Source organism: Ailuropoda melanoleuca, chromosome 5, assembly GCF_002007445.2.
Source record: "Ailuropoda melanoleuca isolate Jingjing chromosome 5, ASM200744v2, whole genome shotgun sequence".
Taxonomy (NCBI): Eukaryota; Metazoa; Chordata; class Mammalia; order Carnivora; family Ursidae; genus Ailuropoda; species Ailuropoda melanoleuca.
In genome coordinates this window covers 108,580,661-108,601,295 of record NC_048222.1, presented here as the reverse complement: position 1 = coordinate 108,601,295, position 20,635 = coordinate 108,580,661, and the positions used below count along the sequence as shown (strand labels likewise).

General features: G+C 36.7%; 1 protein-coding gene across 1 annotated transcript in view; it reads right to left on the bottom strand.

The window, feature by feature from the left end:
* TTC29 (tetratricopeptide repeat domain 29) overlaps positions 1-20,635 on the bottom strand; it is a 241,196-nt gene that overhangs the window by 148,707 nt on the left and 71,854 nt on the right. Inside the window, exon 7 of the mRNA XM_034661550.1 lies at positions 6,973-7,185. Coding sequence (XP_034517441.1) covers positions 6,973-7,185 — 213 coding nt within the window. The remainder of the gene's footprint in view (positions 1-6,972; positions 7,186-20,635) is intronic.

The following is a 20,635-nucleotide window of genomic DNA, read 5'->3' as shown; positions in this document are numbered from 1 at the left end:
AAGCAATATGTGTAGATGTATAATGTGCTTCAATAAGACATACATCATATCATCTAATAAATACCCAATTTATTTACATTTATATACTAAATATATAAATCAACAGACTTACCAGAACCATTAAAGGTTCTTATTTTTAAAAAGAATACTATCCTTTGTCTACTTTTTGGCTTTTAATGTTACCTAACTCCTGGGTAATACAAATGCTGGCAGATTCAGCCCTCTTTTAGATTTCTGAACTCTGTATTCCAACCATGATGAATTTCAGAGGAGCTAACAATTCTCCATACTGCATTCACGCTCACCACTCACTGAACTACCACTTGTGAAGCAGTGGCTCAACTGAAAGACTACAAGAAAACAGGATGGCAAATGCCAGTGACAGCATTGTGACGATTATTCTCAAGCAATTTCATGATTGCAGAGAATTATACCCTCACCACCTCGCTTGAGCGGAGTTGATGGTGCCAGTGATCCAGTCTGGGGACTTCTACGGTTTATCTGGGCCTTAATTTTTTCTCTGCTATAGGTTCATAAGTGCTGAGGATAAGGATGGACCTAGGGAAGGGATGGATGGGGTAGGAGGGAGAGGTTATGAGGCGAAGTTGCCTCTCGGATATTTAAAAGTTGATTATTTATAAGTTGCACTTGCTCGATTAAATGTTGTAACTGTATTAAAGTACTAACAGTGGCTTGTGCTGATTTAGTATCACCATTTGCATCCAATTTTATGTAAAGGGCAGCCTAGTAAAGAAAAGAAAAATTGACCCTTGTTGATAGACTTTGAGGCAGCTAATTGAAATAGTCAAGTCATACTAAATATTAATTTCAAAACAGAATTTAAGCACGAGAACTTTTTCTGCTTACTAATTGAAACAAAATTAAGATAAAGTGAAAGCATAAAATAATGGAGGGAAATGTCAGCATTACTAAAGTTGAATGACACATATACCAAAGAAAAAAAGGGCAAAATACTATTTATATTATTGTGCAGTTTATTTGGATGGGTTAAATCAGTATTGGCTTTAATGATTCAAAAATCATTCATGTTAACGGAAATATGATGTTTTATTTTCAAGACCTAAATTGTCCATCCTTACACTCTTATTTCTGTAGAGAATATAAGGAGGGGGTCATGACCGGGGTCTAATGGAGAGAGACAATGTGGGAGTAACTCAAATGTTTCATTCAAATGTGTCTTAAAACTTCCATTTGTTATTTGGCTAACACATACTCACTAATTCATTTATTCACGGAATATTTATTGAGGACCTATTCTGTGTCAGGCATAGCTCTAAGCACTTGGAAAACTCCAGGAAATTAACCAAAAACATTTTCTGTCCTTGGAGAGCTTACATTTTAGACGAAGGGGACAGAAAGAAATACAAAATAAATAATAAACATAATAAATTATGTGGTAAATTGTATGGTGATAAGTATTCTGGGAGAAAAAAAATACAGCTGGGCAAGGGGAATCGAGAGTGCTAAGAGGGTGGTAAAGAGAAAAAAGCAGGTTTCAATATTAAGTACAGTTGTCAGGGTAGTAGATCCAACTGAGAAGATGGTATTCACAAGAGAATGAAATTGGGAATAGACAACAAAACATATGGAGGACACACAAGTATGTGGACATTAAACACACTCCTAAATAACTAGTGGGTCAAAGAAGAACTCAGAGGGTAAACTGGAAAGTACTTTGAAATGAATGAAAACAAACACACAAAAACAACAACAAAAACTTATGGGATCCAGCTGTAGCAGTGCATAAAGGAACATGTATAGCTATCAACGCCTATTTTAAAAAGTAAGGAACATCTTTTCACCTTCTAAGACCAGAAAAAGAAGAACTAACTAAACCCAAAGCAAACAGAAGGAAGAAAATAATAAAGACTAGAGTGGAAATAAATGAAATAGAAAATAAAAAAACAATAGAGAAAATCAACAAAACCAAAAACTGTTTCATTGAAAAGGTCAATCAAATTGACAAACCTTTAAGCTAAACTGAACAAGGAAAAAAAGAGAGATGTTTCAAGTTACTTAAATCAGGAATGAAAGAGGGAAGATCATTATAGACCTTAGAGAAATAAGAAGGATTATAAGGGAATATTATGGACAACTGCATACCAACAAATTAGATAAACTAGATGAAATGGACAAATTACTAGAAAGGTATAAACTGAAATTGACTCAAGAAGAAACAGAAAATCAGAATAAATCCACAAGTAAAGAAATTGAATTAGTAATCAAACTGTTTTCCACATAGAAAATCCCAGGCCCAGAGGGCCTCACTAGTGAATTCTACCACGTATTTAAAGAATAATCAACACCAATTTTTCACAAACTCTTCCAAAAATTAAGAGCAAACACTTCCCAAATCATTCTATGAAGCCAATATTATTTTTACATCAAACCAAACAAAGACATCATAAGAAAACTACAAACCAATATCCCTCATGAATATAGATAATAAAAACTTCAACAAAATATTAACAAAGTGAATACAGCAACATATAAAAAGGATTACGTACCATGATCAAATGGGATTTATCCCAGGAATGCAAGATTGGTTCAACATATGCAAATCAATCAAAGTAATAAGCCATATTAATAGGAAGGATAAAAACCAAATGATCATCTTAATAGATGCAGAAAAAGCATTTGACAAAATCCAATCCCTTTGCATGATAAAAATCTTCAACAAACTTAGAATAGAAGGGAACTTAATAACATTAAGGAGTATCTACAAAAAAACCACAGCTAACATCTCTCTTAATGGCAAAAGACTGAGAGCTTTCACCCTAAGATCAGGAAGAAGACAAAGATGTATCCTGGAACCAATTCTATTTAACATTATGCTGGAATTTCTAGCCAGTGCAATTAGTCAAGAAAAATAATAGGCATTGTAAAGGAGGCAAACTTTAACCTCTAAGGGTTTTTTGGCTGGGCCTGAGAATTAAATTGACATAAGACAAATTAACAGGAGAAAAAACACAATTTACATAAGTTTTAGGTGACATGGGAAACTTCATAAGGAATGAAGAGCCAAAGAAATTGCAAAATCTACATGCTTTAATTTTGGGTTGAACAAAGGGAGGCAATTGTGGAAAAGTAACTAAGCAATGCAGGGAGGTTAAGGAAAATAAGGATTATTTTAACAAAGTCTGTTTTTACAGAATTCTCTTGGCTTTGACTCTTCATAGAGAAGGTTTGTTTTCTTGTGGTACAGGGAGGGCATCTTTCACATGGCAGTTTTTACCTCCTGTTTTCAGGAGGAAAAGGGGAGTTTATATACCTTTCTTGTATCTGTTGTTTTTCAAGTGATTTTAGCTCAAAATGCTCCTTTTGCCAAAGTGGTTTTTGGGGTGGTACATTCTGTCGCCCTTCAGCATCAAGATCAGAAAGGAAGAAGTAAAGCTATATTTGCAGATAACATAATACTATACATAGAAAAATCCTAAATGAATCCTCCCCCAAAACATTAAGGCTAATAAACAAGTTTAGCAGGATACAAGATCAATATACAAAAGTTAATTTTATTTCTACCTCAAAACAATGAACAATCTGAAAATGAAAGGAAAAAAATCCATTTCCAGTAGCATCAGAAAAGAAATATTAGAAATAAATTTAATAAAAGGACAAGTTGTGTCCACTAAAAACTACAGAATATCATTGAAAGAAATGAAATATGTAATAAATGGACAGAGAACCCATAGTAGTGGATGGGAAGATTTAGTGTTAAGATAGCAGTATTCTCCCAATTGCTGGACAGTTTCAATTCAATCCCTATGAAAATTCCTGCTGTCCTCTTTGCAGAAGTGGGCAAACTAATCATGAAATTCATGAGGAAATGCAAGTGATCCAGAATAGCCAAAGCAATCCTGAAAGAGAATATCGGAAGACACATTTCCCAATTTCAAAACTTACTACACAACTAGAATAATCAAAAATATGTAGTAGTGGAATAAGGACAGCTACACAGATCACCACAATAGACTTGAGAATTCAGAAAACGATCCCCACATTTATGAGCAATTAATTTTTGATGGGGGCCCAAGACAAATTATTGGAAAAGAATAGTGTGTACAAAAAATAGTACTAGGACAACCGGATATCCACATGAAAAACCTGAAGTTGGATCCCCCTCATATCCCCCTTCACACACACACTTAAAAATATATTATAGACCTAAATGTAGGAGTTAAAATTATGTAACTCTTAGAATAAAATGTAGGAGTAAATCTTTATGACCGTGGATTTGTGGAAGCCTTCTTAGTTAAAATGCCAAAAAAAACAAACAACAAAACAAAAAATAGATTATTTTCGACTTCACCAAAATAAAAAACTTGTGTTTCAATGGAAAGTGAAAAGAAAACCCATTATTACTGTATGGTGACTAACATAATATAATAAAAAAACATTTTAAAAACCCCATTATTTTCAAGTCATATCTCTGATGAAGGACTTGCACCTAGAATATATAAAGCATACTTAAAACAATTCAATAATAAATTGACAACCCACTTGAAAATGGGCAAAGAATCTGAATAGACATTTCTACAGAGAAGATATACAAATGACATATGAGCTCACAAAAAGATGCTTAACATCATTAGCTAACAGGGAAATGCAAATTAAATCCACAGTGAGGTACTATTTTATACCTACTAAGATGGCTATAAACAAAAAGAAGGACAGCAACAAGTGCTGGTGTGAAAGTTTATGGATGAAATGAAACACACATTGCTGGGAGGAGTGTAAAATGGGACAGCTACTTTGGAAAACTCCCTGTCATCTCCTTCTTAAGTTAAACACAGAATTAACCTATGACCCAGCAATTCCACTTCTAGGCCTAGAGACAAAAGACTTGAAAACTTGTAAACAAATGTTCATAGTAGCATTACTCATAATTGACAAAAGGTGGGAATGACATAAATGTCCATCAACTGATGAATGGATAAAGAAAATATGACATAACCATGTAATGGAATATTATTCAGCCATCAAAAGGAATGTAGTAGTCATATGTGCTACAAGATAGATGAACCTTGAAAACATTATGCTAAGTGAAAGTAGCTGGACACAAAGGACACACATTATAGGACTCCATTTATATGAAATTTCCAGAATAGTTACATCCATAGAGACAGAAGATAGCTTAGTGGTTATTAGGGGAGAGGAAAAGTTGAATATGGGGAGTGACTTCTAGTGAGTTTGGGATTAGTGTTTTGGTTGTACAGCTTTGTAAATATACTAAAGACCAATGAATGACTGAAAAATGAAAATAATAGAATAATAGACTCATGAGACCACTGCATGGCCAGTGTTATACTTGTGCATTATACTAGGGTGCCCTAGTAAAGGAGTTGGCCCACAGTGGATGTCAGGACTCCTTAAATATAATGCAAACCAATGTGGGAGGCATGCCTTATAAGGCAGGCAATCATCAGTTTGCTGCTTCAGGCTCCTTAACCAGAGCAGGACATAATAGCAAAAAGAAACGCTTTGTTCTAGGGCATTCAGCTATCATCAGAGGTCTTGTAAGACACTCTGCTATCCCTTAACCTATCTACTTTGTTATATGGGAGTACAGGGGCAAATATTTATCAGTTTTAGAAGATATTAAAAAAATTATTACAGCATAAGATTTCTCCTGTTCTCCTTCTCTGTCCTTGGAAAAGTAAGAGATGCTTTTAAAAGGAGACTGCCTGACAGGCTCTAACTGTGCCAAGAGACTCTCGGAGCCTTCCTTTCTTTGTAAACTACCTTACAATTTAGCAAATGTGAACCTAAAGCAAAATACCTTTTCCTACTTGATACATTACTTTCCATGGAAATTCCCCATAACTTTCCATGTGACTAAAGTTAGTTGCTGAAATTGATCTAAGAGGTAACTATTTATGTCAGTGTTTACCCCTTTGGGGAAGGTACTAGATCACCAGTCATTCAAAAGCAGTTCACTCAATGGGATACATCTTTCAATGAGGGTGATTTCCTATGAGTATAATAATATCATTAAAAAGAAGTAATGGAGAAAATAAGCTGTTTACCTTTACTCTTTAGAAATTAAAATCACAACCAGAAATTCAGTCCTGCTTATTCCAAATAAACCATATGTTACTTGATAAACCAACCAATTAAATATATCCTCAAGCTAATACACTTTAAGGAGCACAGCTTCTTTTTCTCCTTCGTGAGAAGTCTACTCTATTGCTAAATTTTGGTAATAAAATATCTTTGCATTTCACAAAGTAAAAGCTTATAAGTATATGCTTCCAATTTTTTTCTTTGTATTTTATACATATACACATGATATGGAATATTAAGGATACAATTAGCTCTCATGAAATCATTTTTACTGCTGTAAGTGTGCATACGAATCACCAGGGGAACTTGCTAACCTGCAGCTTCTGAGGCAGTAGGTCTGGGGTGGAGCCTGAGATGCTGCTTTTCTTAGAGCTTCTAGGGATGCTGATGCTGCCAGTGCAAAGGCCACACTTAGGCAGGCAAGGGTCCAAAATATATCAGAGTTCTATTTTCCTGTTACTCCTAACTAAATATTTATCATTATCTTCTCTATTACCTGACAATAGGGAATTTACAAACAATGAAAGTTCTCTCAGGTTGAAAGAAACAGACACCCTCAAACACACACAAACACACACACACACACACAAACACCCTTAACTTTTGCAAATGACCTTACCTTCTCATAATAGGTTCATTGTTTTATAACACTGCTCCCAGAGGGTTGTAATTTTGGAGATAAGGCTTTCAAGAAATTAATGGATTTCTTGTTGTCAGCACTAAGACATCTCTGTTTTACAGTGAAATTTGAAAGTATATTGATGGCATTTGTCTTTGCATTTCATAGGAAATAATCACCCAAACACTTGACGATTTTTACTTCACTCTTGGGAGAAGCAGTGTCTGCCCATTAAAGGAAGCAATGTGAGAGTGTTCTTTTCCACCCACCTTCTTTGGCTATTTCGGAAGCTTTTATTAGAATTCTGATGGCCTGTTTGTATTCTTTATTTTCCAGCATTTTGTCTGCGAGTAATCTGTAAGTCCTCAGGAGACTCTCGCAGGCCAACAAGTTGAGAAAGCGGCCTGCCTCATCCTTCCATATCCGCCCTTGTGTCAATTGATGGAATGCTTCATAATGCTCAGCAGCTTCCAGAAGCTGACCTGAAGAATAAAAGCCATTCATAAATCTAAACCACAGGCCTGAACATATTTTTAAAAATTTTGTACACATCTCATGTTTTACTATTAAAGGGGGGTGGGAACCATGGGATGCAGTCAAGAATTTCTAAGGATGAAAAGGATTTAAGCTGGGAAGGGAGCGATCTCAATTTGGACCTCAGATTCAGCAATGATTCTGGATGAATACGTGCTGGAGGGATGTATCTTGGCAAGCAGAAATTGGCTATCATTACACGTGTTTGGAAAAAGTGTGAAAACGCAGTAATAATTACCAATAGCAATCCCATCAGCTAACCTTGATTTGACGTTCCATATGCAAGGTCATGTACTACATGCTTTATATGAATTTCCCATTTTCTCTTCAAAACACTCCTGTGAAATAGGGAGTGTTATGATTCCATTTTACAGAAGAGAAAGTGAGGTTTAGAATTTTGCCCATGATGGCATGATTAGTGGGGTGTATATCCAGGCAGTCTGAGTCCAGAACGCATGCTCTCAACCACTATCTTACGCTGCTTTTCAACAGACAGCATCTGTTTCGTTCCCAAGAAGAATTCAGGACCTTGAGAAAGGATGTGTCTGTTACAAATTTCAAATTCACTTATTATTGAGGCATTTGTTTACTACGTTTCATTTTTAATAATTAAAATACAACTTAACTGCCTTTCTGGATTATATTTTAGAATACAGTTAAAAATGTATCTTCTCAAAGCCAAAACTCCAAATTAGCTTTCAGTCATTTCACTCCTTGAAATACGAGCAAGCCCATATCTGGAAGAGTAGTTTGCAGTTCCACAATGTGGACTATATTTTACGCGTGAATTGCCTTGTGAAAATCTTCACAATATCCTGTAGTGTAAATACTCTTCTATGGTATTGGGAGTTACCTAAACTGAAATGAACTGGGAAGGCACTTGTATGTAGGCATTCCAATAGTAGCAGTTAAGAGTGAGTGCCGGTTCCATGCAGGCAGCTGGAGTTCCTATCCCAGCTTCACCCTTTCCACTGTTTAGCCTCAGGCTAATTACTACCCTTTCTGTGCATGAGTTTAATTCTTCTACAAAATAGGATGATAGTGAACACTATTCAAGGTGGTATTGTGAGAAATGGATCAATAGATGTTCAATACCTGAACACAGTATTCTCTAAGCATAACTTACTTTCCTTGCAAAAAATGTAGTTGAGTCTTTATGACACTATTACCATGGCTGATTAAATTAACCTATGCAAGTCTTATCAGGCTCACTATATTTTCTCAAACAGGTTTCATAAGCTATCACAGGTTAGATAATATAGGGTAGTGCAGCCACTGCCATGACTCTTACGTATAATTTCTCCCCATCTTTGCTCTGAATTTGCTGTCAAAATTAGCACTGAAGTATTAAAGAATACACAGATAAGTAAGAACATCATTCCCAAAGAAATACAATAAACAGAGGTGGACAACCAGCAAATAATCGGTAAAAACACGGAGTAAGGGCATGGACAGTCTGAGCCCTTACTGCACCATGCAGAAGGAGGGCACACCCTCCAAGATACACACAGAGAGGGGAATGTGTACAGCAGAGACATTTAGAAACTTGTCTTATGAAATTTTCACATGATACAAGACTACAGAGCCATAAATATGATACTATAGAAGAATATTTCATTACATGGACAGGTGTTTGTGATAAGTGAAAATATTGGAAAACATCAGAAAACATTTACAAACCATGATCAGCGTTACATGGGTGATTGATGGTTTCTTTTTCTTTTCTGATTATTGGAATTTTCTAATGTTTCTATCATCAAGATATATTTATTTTGTAATAAAAATATATGATAGAAGCTATTTAAAAATAACGCCCAATCCTTTTTCATTTTGATGCAAATACTCAAGGTTGAAGTCCACTGTTCTAATTTATCTTCACATTTAACTCACAATTTTTCTCTTACTCCCCACAACAGCAGGCATACTTTCTCATCTCTCTCCTGTAGCACCTCTCACCAGAAACACCTTTCTCCAAATACCCATGACCCTCGTTTTTTTTAAAAACTCAAATGGAGCACTGACATATATGTGTGTTATGTTTCCTCTGTTAACTATATTTCTGCCTATAAAATATAGCTCTGTATTCCTAGAAAGATGTATGCCAGAGTTCTTTTTTTTTTTTCCATCCAGCATCCATCTACTCATAAAATACAGGTACATATTTCTCTTTGGCCATGTGAATAGGGAAAGATAGATACAAGGAACTGTGAGGAAACCAGATAGTTCCAGAAAAAAAAATTGGGACTGCGAGGAGACTAGGAAGGACCTAATGGCATCTGTGGTCACACACAATAGCCAGATGGAAAGGGGGTCCAAAGGTGTGTTATAAAATAACAGATTCACTCACAATTCCAGGAGGAGTGCCCGGAGGTGAAGCTCTGGATAACCCAACTAATTTCAATGAGATGCGAATGAGGCAGAAGGATGTAAATAGTATTATGAGAACTGACGGCCATGACCAAGATCTGATCTGAAGAAAGAAGAGGCAGGGGGAGGGAAAGTAGGGAAAGGAGAGGTGGAGGAAATGGAGAAAGGGGTGAAGGTGACGAAGAGTGGATAAAAGGTGGAGATTATGTCTTTGTATTCCCTAACAGCCCGACTCCCCTCTGTGTTACGGGCCCTATTCAGCATCCTGGACAGGCTGTCTAAGCAGAAATGAAGTACAGGGGGTTTGGGGGACATTGGTTTCAGTTGGTTACTATGGCAGGTAACCTTGGAATGAGGTTAAGTTTGATTGTTACTAAAGCTTTGAGGGCTCATATCAGTGTCTTACTTAGCTCATGATTATTGGCCAAGGTTCAGCTCTCAGAAGAGTAAACTTAAAGTCTCTCATGAGGAAGGATCCTGGTCCAAGATGCTCGGGTGAAAGAGAACAGGGCACTACTCTTTCCTGAAGGCCTACTGGGTGCTCGTCAAGATGGAATGTTTTTTTTCTCCCATACATTATCTTACTTAACCTTCCAAAACCTGATGAAGTATATATGATTATTACTTTTACACTAAAGAGGACACTGAGGCTCACAAAGTTTAAATGACTCAAATAGCTAAGAAGTGGTGTTTAGGATTTAAACCCAGGATCATCAAAAACCCATGCCGCTTGGTCCCACCAGCCCAGGTGCTAGTCAACAAACCAAGCATCAGGAACTTGGATGGAGTAAGTTACATCTTCCTGACATAAATCTCTCAAGTTAAAAACAACGTTAGAGCTATATGATTTCTATGCTCTTCCAGTTCTATAACTCTTTGACTCTATTCAGGCAATTGCAGGTAATTTCTAACATAAAAGCACAGATATTAGCCCCTGATGTGCTTCTGATTGGTCTTTCTGAAGGAGTCTGATGTATAACCAGCTATGCATCCTGCATCTAAATTCCCCACTTTCCCATAAACCATGTGGTGACATCCACAGGGCTCCTGGAATTCCTAGGGCACCACAGACTTAGTCAGCTGTGGCCACATCTAGCTATTCATGGATTCACTTCCCCTTCCTTAGCCACACTGCCCCAGATGAGGCCACTAGGGATTCAATTCTAAACCGAGGTGCCTAAACAGAGACAGTAGAGTTTTCCAGTCCTTCTCAGATGTAGAGATGCATTTCTAAAGTTATTTGGTGACAAACAGACCGTAAATAAGCCAGCAAGGTTTTGATCATAAGCACACAAATGACTTGGCTACACTTTCTAAAGGCTGGTCAGAATGTGAAAGTACATATTGTAATATGGTATATTTGATTTTAAAATATTAAATTATAGTGTATACTCTGAAGGGAGCATAGTAATTTAAATATGCAAGTATTTCCCTTTAAGCATGATTAACAATGGAATGATTTCCATTTAATTTATGTTTTCAACTGTGAGTAGGATTTCAAAGATTTTCTTACTTTCTGGGTAAAGATTGATATTAATATTAAGACTAGATGTTTATTAAGAATAATGCATCCAGGGGCGCCTGGGTGGCAGAGCGGTTAGGCGTCTGCCTTCAGCTCAGGGCGTGATCCCGGCGTTATGGGATCGAGCCCCACGTGGCTCTTCCGCTATGAGCCTGCTTCTTCCTCTCCCACTCCCCCTGCTTGTGTTCCCTCTCTCGCTGGCTGTTTCTGTCTCTGTCAAATAAATAAATAAAATCTTTAAAAAAAAAAAAAGAATAATGCATCCTGTTTTATCTGAAAGAATTTAAATTTAATATACCTGAGAGAAATATTATAAAAGGCCATCATTACACTGGTCATTTTGACAAAGCTAATTGTAAAAATAAATGAAGATCGTGAAGCAGTTTTTTGGTTCATAGCATCCCTTTGTAACTTCTTTAATGTGTTCATATAAAGTCTACCCTTTGTTACCAAAGAAACTTTAAGATATCAGAACCAGGTGAGATTTCCAGATCCTACAACCAATCTTGCGGAAGGACAAGTGTCTAGACAACTGTCCTTCTCTGGAATTATCAAGTGGTAACATTATTTTCCATTGAAGAAGGAGGCAGAGAAAAGAAGGATTACACCAAGGTGCCACAAAAATAAAAGGTAACTGAAAACAAGAGAGAAAAGAGAAGGCAAAAATCCAGAGACATCACTAATATTTCAAGCAAATCAAGGAAGAAAATGGAGCCAAAATGTTTCGTGGAAGGGAGTCGAGATGGCCCTCCACCAATACAATCAGTAATCAGTTCACTCAATAATATGAGGTACTGTCAGAAAACACTTAGAAGATATGCTGAACTCTTGTAAAACAAGAGTGCCCAGGTATGGATGGAAGTATACTAAGCTTCAGTTTGGGGGCTTTGTTTGTTTGTTTGTTTGTTTGTCTTAACAATTACATGACATCAACATAAACAATAGGGAGGTTGGTATGCATTTATAGTTTTTCACCTAAAGGAAAGTGCACTCTTAAAATAAAACTATTACAAAGGAGAGTCACTTTACCCAAAGCCCACACATACAAGAAATCCATCCATTTATTTAAAAATACAAACAAAACCCAAACAATGTGGTGAACTACAAAATGCTTGGTAGGATGTTAAGACAAACACTATGTAGAGAAAATAAGATTTTATATATTTGGGTATTATCCAAATTGTTGCTTACCCCTCTTCCCTGCACAACATCTCTGAAAGTTCATAGATATTTGTTGTATCACAGCAGATGTCTAGAACAAATATTAAGCAAAAGAGAATGTATATGATCTCTCCCATTTTAGTTTTTTTTTTTAAAGTAGGAAGATTGACTAGATATTAACACAAATGGGTTTAAATGTGAAGCTGCCATAAAAGCGGGAACATAAATGTAATTCTCCCAGCCGCTATTTTGATGCACATTTTTGATTCCATGAATATTTTATGAAATGGCCCAAACTAAAGCCATATAACATTCCTGCATTACTGATGCTTGCGCCCGTAAGCTACGAACATTAGAGGCATGATTGAGTGCATTAAAATGAACTCATTCAGCAGTGCATTGATTACTTGAAGGGGGAGGGAAAAGAAAAAAGAAAAAAAAAAAGAAGTTGCTCCACTTAAGAAAACAGCACACAAATCTAAACTTTGCAATATAATAAGTGTGAAAGCAGGTTTGAATAAAATAATATTTCATAAATACAGTGCGACTCTGTCTAGACCTGACGGTAATTAGGCAAGGTGTTAATTATGTCCAAAGATGGCTCCCGGTATTATTCAGGTAATTTAAAATGTCACAATCTCTAAGATGCACAGACTGGCCTCCTTTAGTTCCATGCATCAGCAACTCTGAAAGTAGCTAATTATTTCCTTTTCTATCAACTTGTACATTTGCCAGTAAAAATAATGCTCCAGAAACAATTGCATGAAAATAATTTGACAGGTCCGTAAGGCCTATTTCTTCAGCAGCACTGGTATAAGTCTTAAGCATATTTAGTTGTAAATTGTGCACATTTGTGGAGGAATTTAGGGAAATATTCCACTTTAACTTAAAACTACAACCTAAAGGAACAATAAAGCTTTATGTATGTTATATTACATTTTAATCTGGAGCTACTGGACATCTTTGGCATTAAGCTACTATTCCATACAATGTAGACATAAAATCTGCTAGGAGCAATATTGAACAGTAGCAGAAAGAGAAAAATGTTATCGCTCTTTTGTAAAAACAAAAGACATTGCTTTCCATTTCAGTTTAACTGCATGAACAATTTATATTATCTTTAGGTTTTTACATTCAATTATGATAATTATAATGGCACTATACATGCTGAAATAGTTAAGGGCTTGTCACACTTCCCAATGGAAACTATCACTTGCAAGGGTTTATCTCTTGTCAGAGGAGATTTGTTCTGACTATAACCCACTGCACACCACTGCAAAATGGAATGCCGGAAAACAAAGATTTTGTTCTGTAACTCAACAGCATCCCTAATAAACCAGGAAGAAAATGTGCTCATAACTTTTGAGTAGCTACTTTGGGATACTTAGAAGAAATTTAAAATACTATTTCTAAAAATGGAATCGTTTCTTTAACATGCTGAATAAAGATTTCAGATGGACATTACAGGAATTCTACCACACCCCCCATTAAAAAATATGGGTCAGTAAACCAGACAATGAAAAGGATCCCAGGAAGACAGGAAGACAGGTATGGGAGAAATTTACCAAGGGTTTATCACTGATGTTGGCAATACTAGTAAGTTAATTTTTTTTTTTTCCAGAATGGGAGAGGGAGGGAAGGGTAAGGGCAGAGAGAGAAGGAGAGAGAGAATCTTAGGCAGGCTCCACGCCCAGTATGAAGCCCGACATGGGGCTCAACGCAGGGCTCGATCTCATTATTCTGAGATCGTGACCTGAGTTGAAACAAGAATTGGATGCTTAACTCTGACTAAGCCACCCAGGCGTCTGACTAGTAAACTTAATTTTTAAAATCCAGATTTGTCTGCACCTTTAAAATATTCTGAAGGAATTGATATTAATTTTGTTGTTTGTGATTTTAGATAGGTGAATTGTGGTCAGTGATGGAAACGGTATACAAGATTGACCACTTTATGCCGTAATAAACCTCAGATAGTTTTTATCTAAGTTTTGTAATTTCTAAGAATTAACATTAGGCAGCTTTGTTCTTAAATTTTTATAATTTTAAGTATCAAAATTACTTGAATAATTTTTAAAAATGTGAAACACTTGTATAATGTATAAACAATAGGACTAAAGGCTAGCCATTGTAGAGCATACAGAGTTTACTATTTCCCTCATATAATAAATTGTTTTACTTTAATGGTTGCCACCTCATCTTAAAATACTAAGAAAGTGTTGACAAGCATAAAAGTCTGAGGAGAAATAACATCAGTATTGACATCAGATCAACTAATGAATTATATTGTGCTGGACTTAATCGATAATGTAATTCTTACTTGAATTATATATTGTTCATCATTTTAGACAAACTACATTCTGATTATGTGTATATGTTGATATGGGCTAAGAGAAAGGTATGGAAGCATATATAGCAAAGTACCAGTACTGATTAACTTAACAGAGGATGGAGATGAGTGAGGGGAATCCTAACTTTTCCTCAATACATTGTTGCTTTGACTGACAATAAGCAGGTGCTCTTTGGGGGATTACAAAAATCTAACAAAATGAAAACAACCTATTCAGGTGAGTACGGAGGAAGAAAAACAATGTTAGCTGAGTACTCACCGTGTGCCTTGCACGACGGCAGCTGCTATATACACGTGTGTTAGTGTCTATATTCTGAAGATGAGGAAAATGAGCCTCGGTGGTCCTCTTCCTCAGCCCACACACCTAGTAGGTGGCAGAGCTGATGCCCAAAGCCCACGGTGGCTCCACTCCCTCAAGTGACCCCTTTCTAGAAACTGTGTCCAACGTTTGACTTTAACGGCAGACAGCAAGGTTTGAACCTGACAGCATGATATAATTGGATGATGCACACCGTTTCTTGAAGTGCCCCGAAACAAGAATAGCAATGCCAGCCTCAGGGTGTGGTTGCAAAGGGTATGAAATAGCTGCGGCACCATTTTGGTGCCTGGTGCTTTGTAGGCATTCAGAAGCTTTTCATGCCCTTTTATCTTTGCCGTTGTTTTTGTTGTTGTTGTTGTTTAGATTTGCCATTTGGAGGAAATCTGGCTGGGTCTGCCGTATGGAATGCTTTAAAACGAAATGTTACGAACAGTGTCACTTCTTCAATACTAACAGCCACTGAAGGCACGAGTGCAACAGCACACTTCACCCAGCTCTCGCCCTTGGCCAGTGGTACCTCTGAAGAGAGGTTTCTCGGGCAGGGCTTCGGCTCAGCCGCTCAGGGGAGAGACTGCCTCCGGAGCAGTGTATTCAGTGTGGCTAGACCTGTAGGCTCAGCGCAGCTATACAAGACCTCCTTGCGAAGCTTTGAAAGGGAAAAACCCGCTGCAGAACAGGCACCTCTGAAGGAGGCTTCCTCTCTGTGCTACTCGTTAAGCAGTAAATAATTAAAACACCCTGGAAAAGATAGGTAAAATACAGCAGCAATGTCAGTAACACAGACATGAAAGAGAAGGGGAAGAAAATGAATTAAAAAAAAAAAGGCAATGAAATAATTCATTTGAAGCTCTAATAAAGTTTCATTTGCAGTCTTGTTTAAAGATATATCAGACTTCAGGGATGTAACCTAATTACATTTTTATTCTAAGTTCCATTCAAAGATCTTGGACTTTGATTCTTTAACACAGATCAAACATGGTATAATTTTCTTGTGGCTATCAATACTTAAAAAGGATCTCTTCATTAAATACTATGAGGTCTTATGAACATGTACACACAGTAGATGGAGAATAAACTGACATGCCCTGAAAAGTGACAATTAATTTATATAGAAACAGCAATGCTAATTCACTTAACTTCTGGGGAAAAAAAAACACTTTAATTATTAAATTCACTTTTATTCAGATATAAAGTGACTCAGTTTCTAATACTGATCAAGTCAGATGCACCTTTGAAAATGCATCGTTGTGCCCATTTTTAAAATCCATTCTTGGAATATACTCTGAAAATGCAGTGGCAGAAGTAGTAAGAGATTGCAACCACACAGAGATTAACAGGAAACTGCTGTTGACAGACCTGCAGTGGGGTGAGGGTGTACTGGAGCAATCAGTGTTCATACACACTTTTTAGATTGGCTTAACTTCATATTGTTACTAGGAAACCTGAACAGAATAATGTGTTGCTCTTTCAAAGGCACTTTTTGGAAAAGTTTCCTCCCCAGGGGCTTTTAAGATGCAAATGTAGAAGCAGTTTAAAAGTAGAGGGAAACAAATAGGATTTATTTTTTAACTATTAAGAGGAAAAAAAATGCCCCGGTGAACTTGCACAGTTATACCAAAGGTGTGAGTAGAGGGGGAGGGACACGAGGACTTAAAGGGCCCCGTGGAAGAGCCGAAACAGAACTATGGTTGTGAGTCATTAGCAGCCACTGGAAAATTTTGCTGGAGTTTTTGTTTGTTTTTTCCCTTCAAAACATCCGCAGTGCCCACCGGTGAATCTATTTTCAAAGTTAACATTGAATGAGATGCCTTGTATTCTCTTACAGCATTCTGTATGTAATAGAGGTGGTGGTGTTACAAATTTTAAAATATGATAGCAATTTAAATAGAAAATACAAGTCATTTAAAACCCAAAATAACCATATTATGCCTGTCAAAATCTATTAATAGCAAATAACAAAGATGTTATTGTCTCATTATTGTTTAGTCCATGAATAAAATGCTAGGTTTAGAAAGACAAAAGAAAATTTTAATGTTCACTACGTCTACAGTGACCGAGTCATTCAGGTTTGTCTGGGATTTTTCTGGCTCAAGCACTGAAAATCTCAGGTCCAGGGAACTCCCTTAGTACCAAAGGCAAACTGAGATGCTTAGTACTCCTAACACTGAGCCAAAATAAAAAGAATGTTGAAAATGTAATTAAAACACAAAGGTGATATTCAGTGAAAGATACAATGCAATGTAATGCAATATATGTTTCACTTATTTTAAGGGCAAAAATATTATATTAGTGTGAATGAAACATTACAATGAAAAGTCTGCAAGTTTACTAATAACAGCATTAATCAATCAAAATGTTTTCTTTTGGTCAAGTTTCATTCTACTCCTTTTCTATACCCATGTAAAATTTTGACACAGTGGTAAAGAGATGAATGAAATTTTTCTACTTATCTAAATTACTTTATTACAACTATACTTTCCATATTACATATTTGCATAATAGCATTTTAAAAGCCTTTATAACAGTTTTTCGAAGAGGGGAATAGATGTATACTTTAATCATCTGCCTAGTGCTTGGATATTTGGATTATTTCTCTATTTCAAATGATATTTTGATTAACACTTTCATGTATTTTTCTATCTTTAAATTTTTATTTATTTATTTATTTATTTTAAGATTTTATTTATTTATTTGAGAGAGAGAGTGAGAGAGTGAGCACAAGTGGAGTGGAAGGGGGAGTGGAAGGGTGGGGGAGAGAGAGAAGCAGGCTCCCTGCTGAGCAGGGAGACCCGTGGGGCTCCATCCCAGGACCCTGGGATCATGACTTGAGCCAAAGGCAGATGCTTAATAGACTGAGTCACCCAGGTGCCCTTTAAATTTTTTTTTTTAATTTCTAGAAGTGTCATTAATAGATAAAAAGGTATGGAAAATTTCAGTTACTATGCATTTGCCATATTATTTTCCAGAACCATTTAAATGATTTACCTTATCACTAGCAATATATGTATTACTTCAACGAATTATGATTTTTTTTTGTATTTTAAGAAGAGTTAAATGGTATTTCACAATTATTCGAATTGGTTTTTAGAGAAGCTGGGTATTTTGCTATATATTCATTATATATCATATTTCTTCTTTGGTAAATTTTCTCTTTATATCCCTTTCCTCTATATTACACTTGTCTTAACATTTTTTTACAAATTGATAAACACTTTACATAGAATATAGCTACCGATTCTGTTATACATACTGTATATAAAGTCACTTTTTCCTACTTTTTCCAAATCCTTGCTCTATGTTTGAACATTGATGCTGTGTCTCCTGCTGTAGTATCTGGAAGTCATTCTTCCTTTCCATCTATTCAGCCAACAGAACAACCCACTCTCCTCAACAGTCTTAATGTCTTTTAAATAGTCCCCTGGTTCTAGTCTTCCCCGTTCTAGGTTATCCCACCCACAATTATCATTATTATTATTATTTTTGTTATTATTATTAAAAGTAGGCTTCATGCCCAGCAGGGAGCCCAGTGTGGGGCTTGAACTCACAACCCTAAGATTAAGACCTGAGCTGAGATCAAGAGTTGCATGCTTAACCGACTGAGCCACCCAGGAGCCCTCCCCCTACACAAATATTGAACAGCCTAACTCACAAATTGATTTCAACCTATGACGAAAAGCCTTGTTATAAAGCCACCCAAACCTGCCTGTTCTGTCAATTCACTGATTGTTTTTCTCCCATTTTGCTTTCCATATTTGAAGGCCCTCTTTATGGTATTAGCCTACATGAATTTACATTTTTTGAGAATCATCCTTTACATGCATAATCTGGATAGGCTAATATGATAGTGGAGATTAAGTCATGAGGGGGTCATGTTACTAGTACCCACTGATGGATTAGGAACAAATGAGAATCTTGGGCAAGGTAAGGCTGGGAAAAGGACCACGAAGGCAAATGGTTGGACAAGTTGACATATGACAGAGGACATAAAAAAGGAGACACAAATTTTTTATCCATTATTTTGTCAGGGACAGTTTTATTTCAGAAGTCTTTTCTTATTGTAATTTTAATAAATCAAGAAAAAATAAATGCAGAAGGTCAATTTTATGAGGTCTCTGGCAAGCAAACCTTTGTACAGAGAGATAGTGTGGGATAGTGGGAGGAACACTGAACCTAAAATCTAAAGATAGAAACCCTGACATGCTTTAGTTGCCTTTTAACCTCTCAGAATCCTAGTTTCTGCAAATCAGAAATGGGGGTAATATCACCTACCTCATGTATGAGAAAAAACACTTCGTAAATATCTACTAATATAACTTTCCACCTGTTACTGCCAATATGTACATTGTAGATACATTTTATTTAGTCTAAGTGTGTCTAAATGTTGCTGCTAAGTCAGTTTGAAGAACCATGCATTACAAGGGTAGCTTGTGGGTATTTGTGTTGAGTACGACATAGAGGGGGAGGGGGAACTGACACAGATATGTAGCTCTGCATCCAAGTCCAGCACCTGCTATTAACAAACTAGTTGCCCACAGCAAAATTATTTAATTATTCTATCCAGCTTCTTCATCTAGTAAGCTAGGGTCTGGACTAGATGACTTCTAAGATCCAGTATGGCTTTAAAATTCATTCATCTTCAAGAATCCAACAACATAAGTTCTCAGCCCAGTTTTAAACAATTGACGACTATTTACAATTTCTGAAATACATACCCACCTGTTATTCCATAGAAAGTTTTCCTGACCCTTAGTGCCACCTTTACTGCATGCCTTCTTAGACATCAACATTTAGGAATTATAAATGCTTAGGAAAAAGTAATCACCAAAGAACAATTCTGCCCTTCTACTCCCCACCCAAGTTACTCTCTTCAGTGCTAGCTCATTTGCATACAGTAGCCTGCCTCCAAGGGAAACAACAGGGACAAGCAGAAAAAAGCCTTCAGGCTCCCAAGACCAAGAGAGCAGGCTCTAAGTACCTATTGCGCACGAAAGTGATCCTACCACTTGCAAAGGCAACGAAGATGTTATTAATGGAGCAAGGTCTCCTCTCTCCATATTTGCTTAATGTTCTGAATGAAGAGATAAGAAAATCCTGAACAAAAGTGGAACAGGTGACTTTTGCTTTTTAATAAAAATACAATCCCAAAGAGGATAATTTAAAGAGAAGTTTTCCCACAAAATGGCTTTGCGGTAGGTTTGCCTCCTCCCCTAGGTAGATCTACAGGAGAAGGGGGAGGACATCAGTGGTGGAGCACAAGATGAGAGCACAGAGATAAAATGCACAAAGCTGCAGGAAGAATGAGAGGAGATGAAGGAGAGGCCTAGGGTAAGGGAAGAGAAGCAGCAGCAAGTTGGAAAAGTTAGTCATACACTAGCATGAACCTTCTCGCTTGGGTTGCTCGTGGCTCCTGGGCTGGCCTAGCTGAACACCCTCTCCAGTTTTAACTGGGGAGTCCCTGGAATTGCTGCTGGTTGACCTGATACTGAGCCTTAACAGCACTGTAATTCTTCCCAGCCTACTTTAAATGATATACACACCCTAGAAGTGAGGAGAGAATGTGAAAAGAGAAGCAGCACTTATATAGGCCTGTGTGACAAGCAGAACACTAGGCACTTCACTTATCTCATTTAATCCTCAAAACAATTCTCTGAAGAGCTAGCACTGGATTTTTTTTTTTTTTAA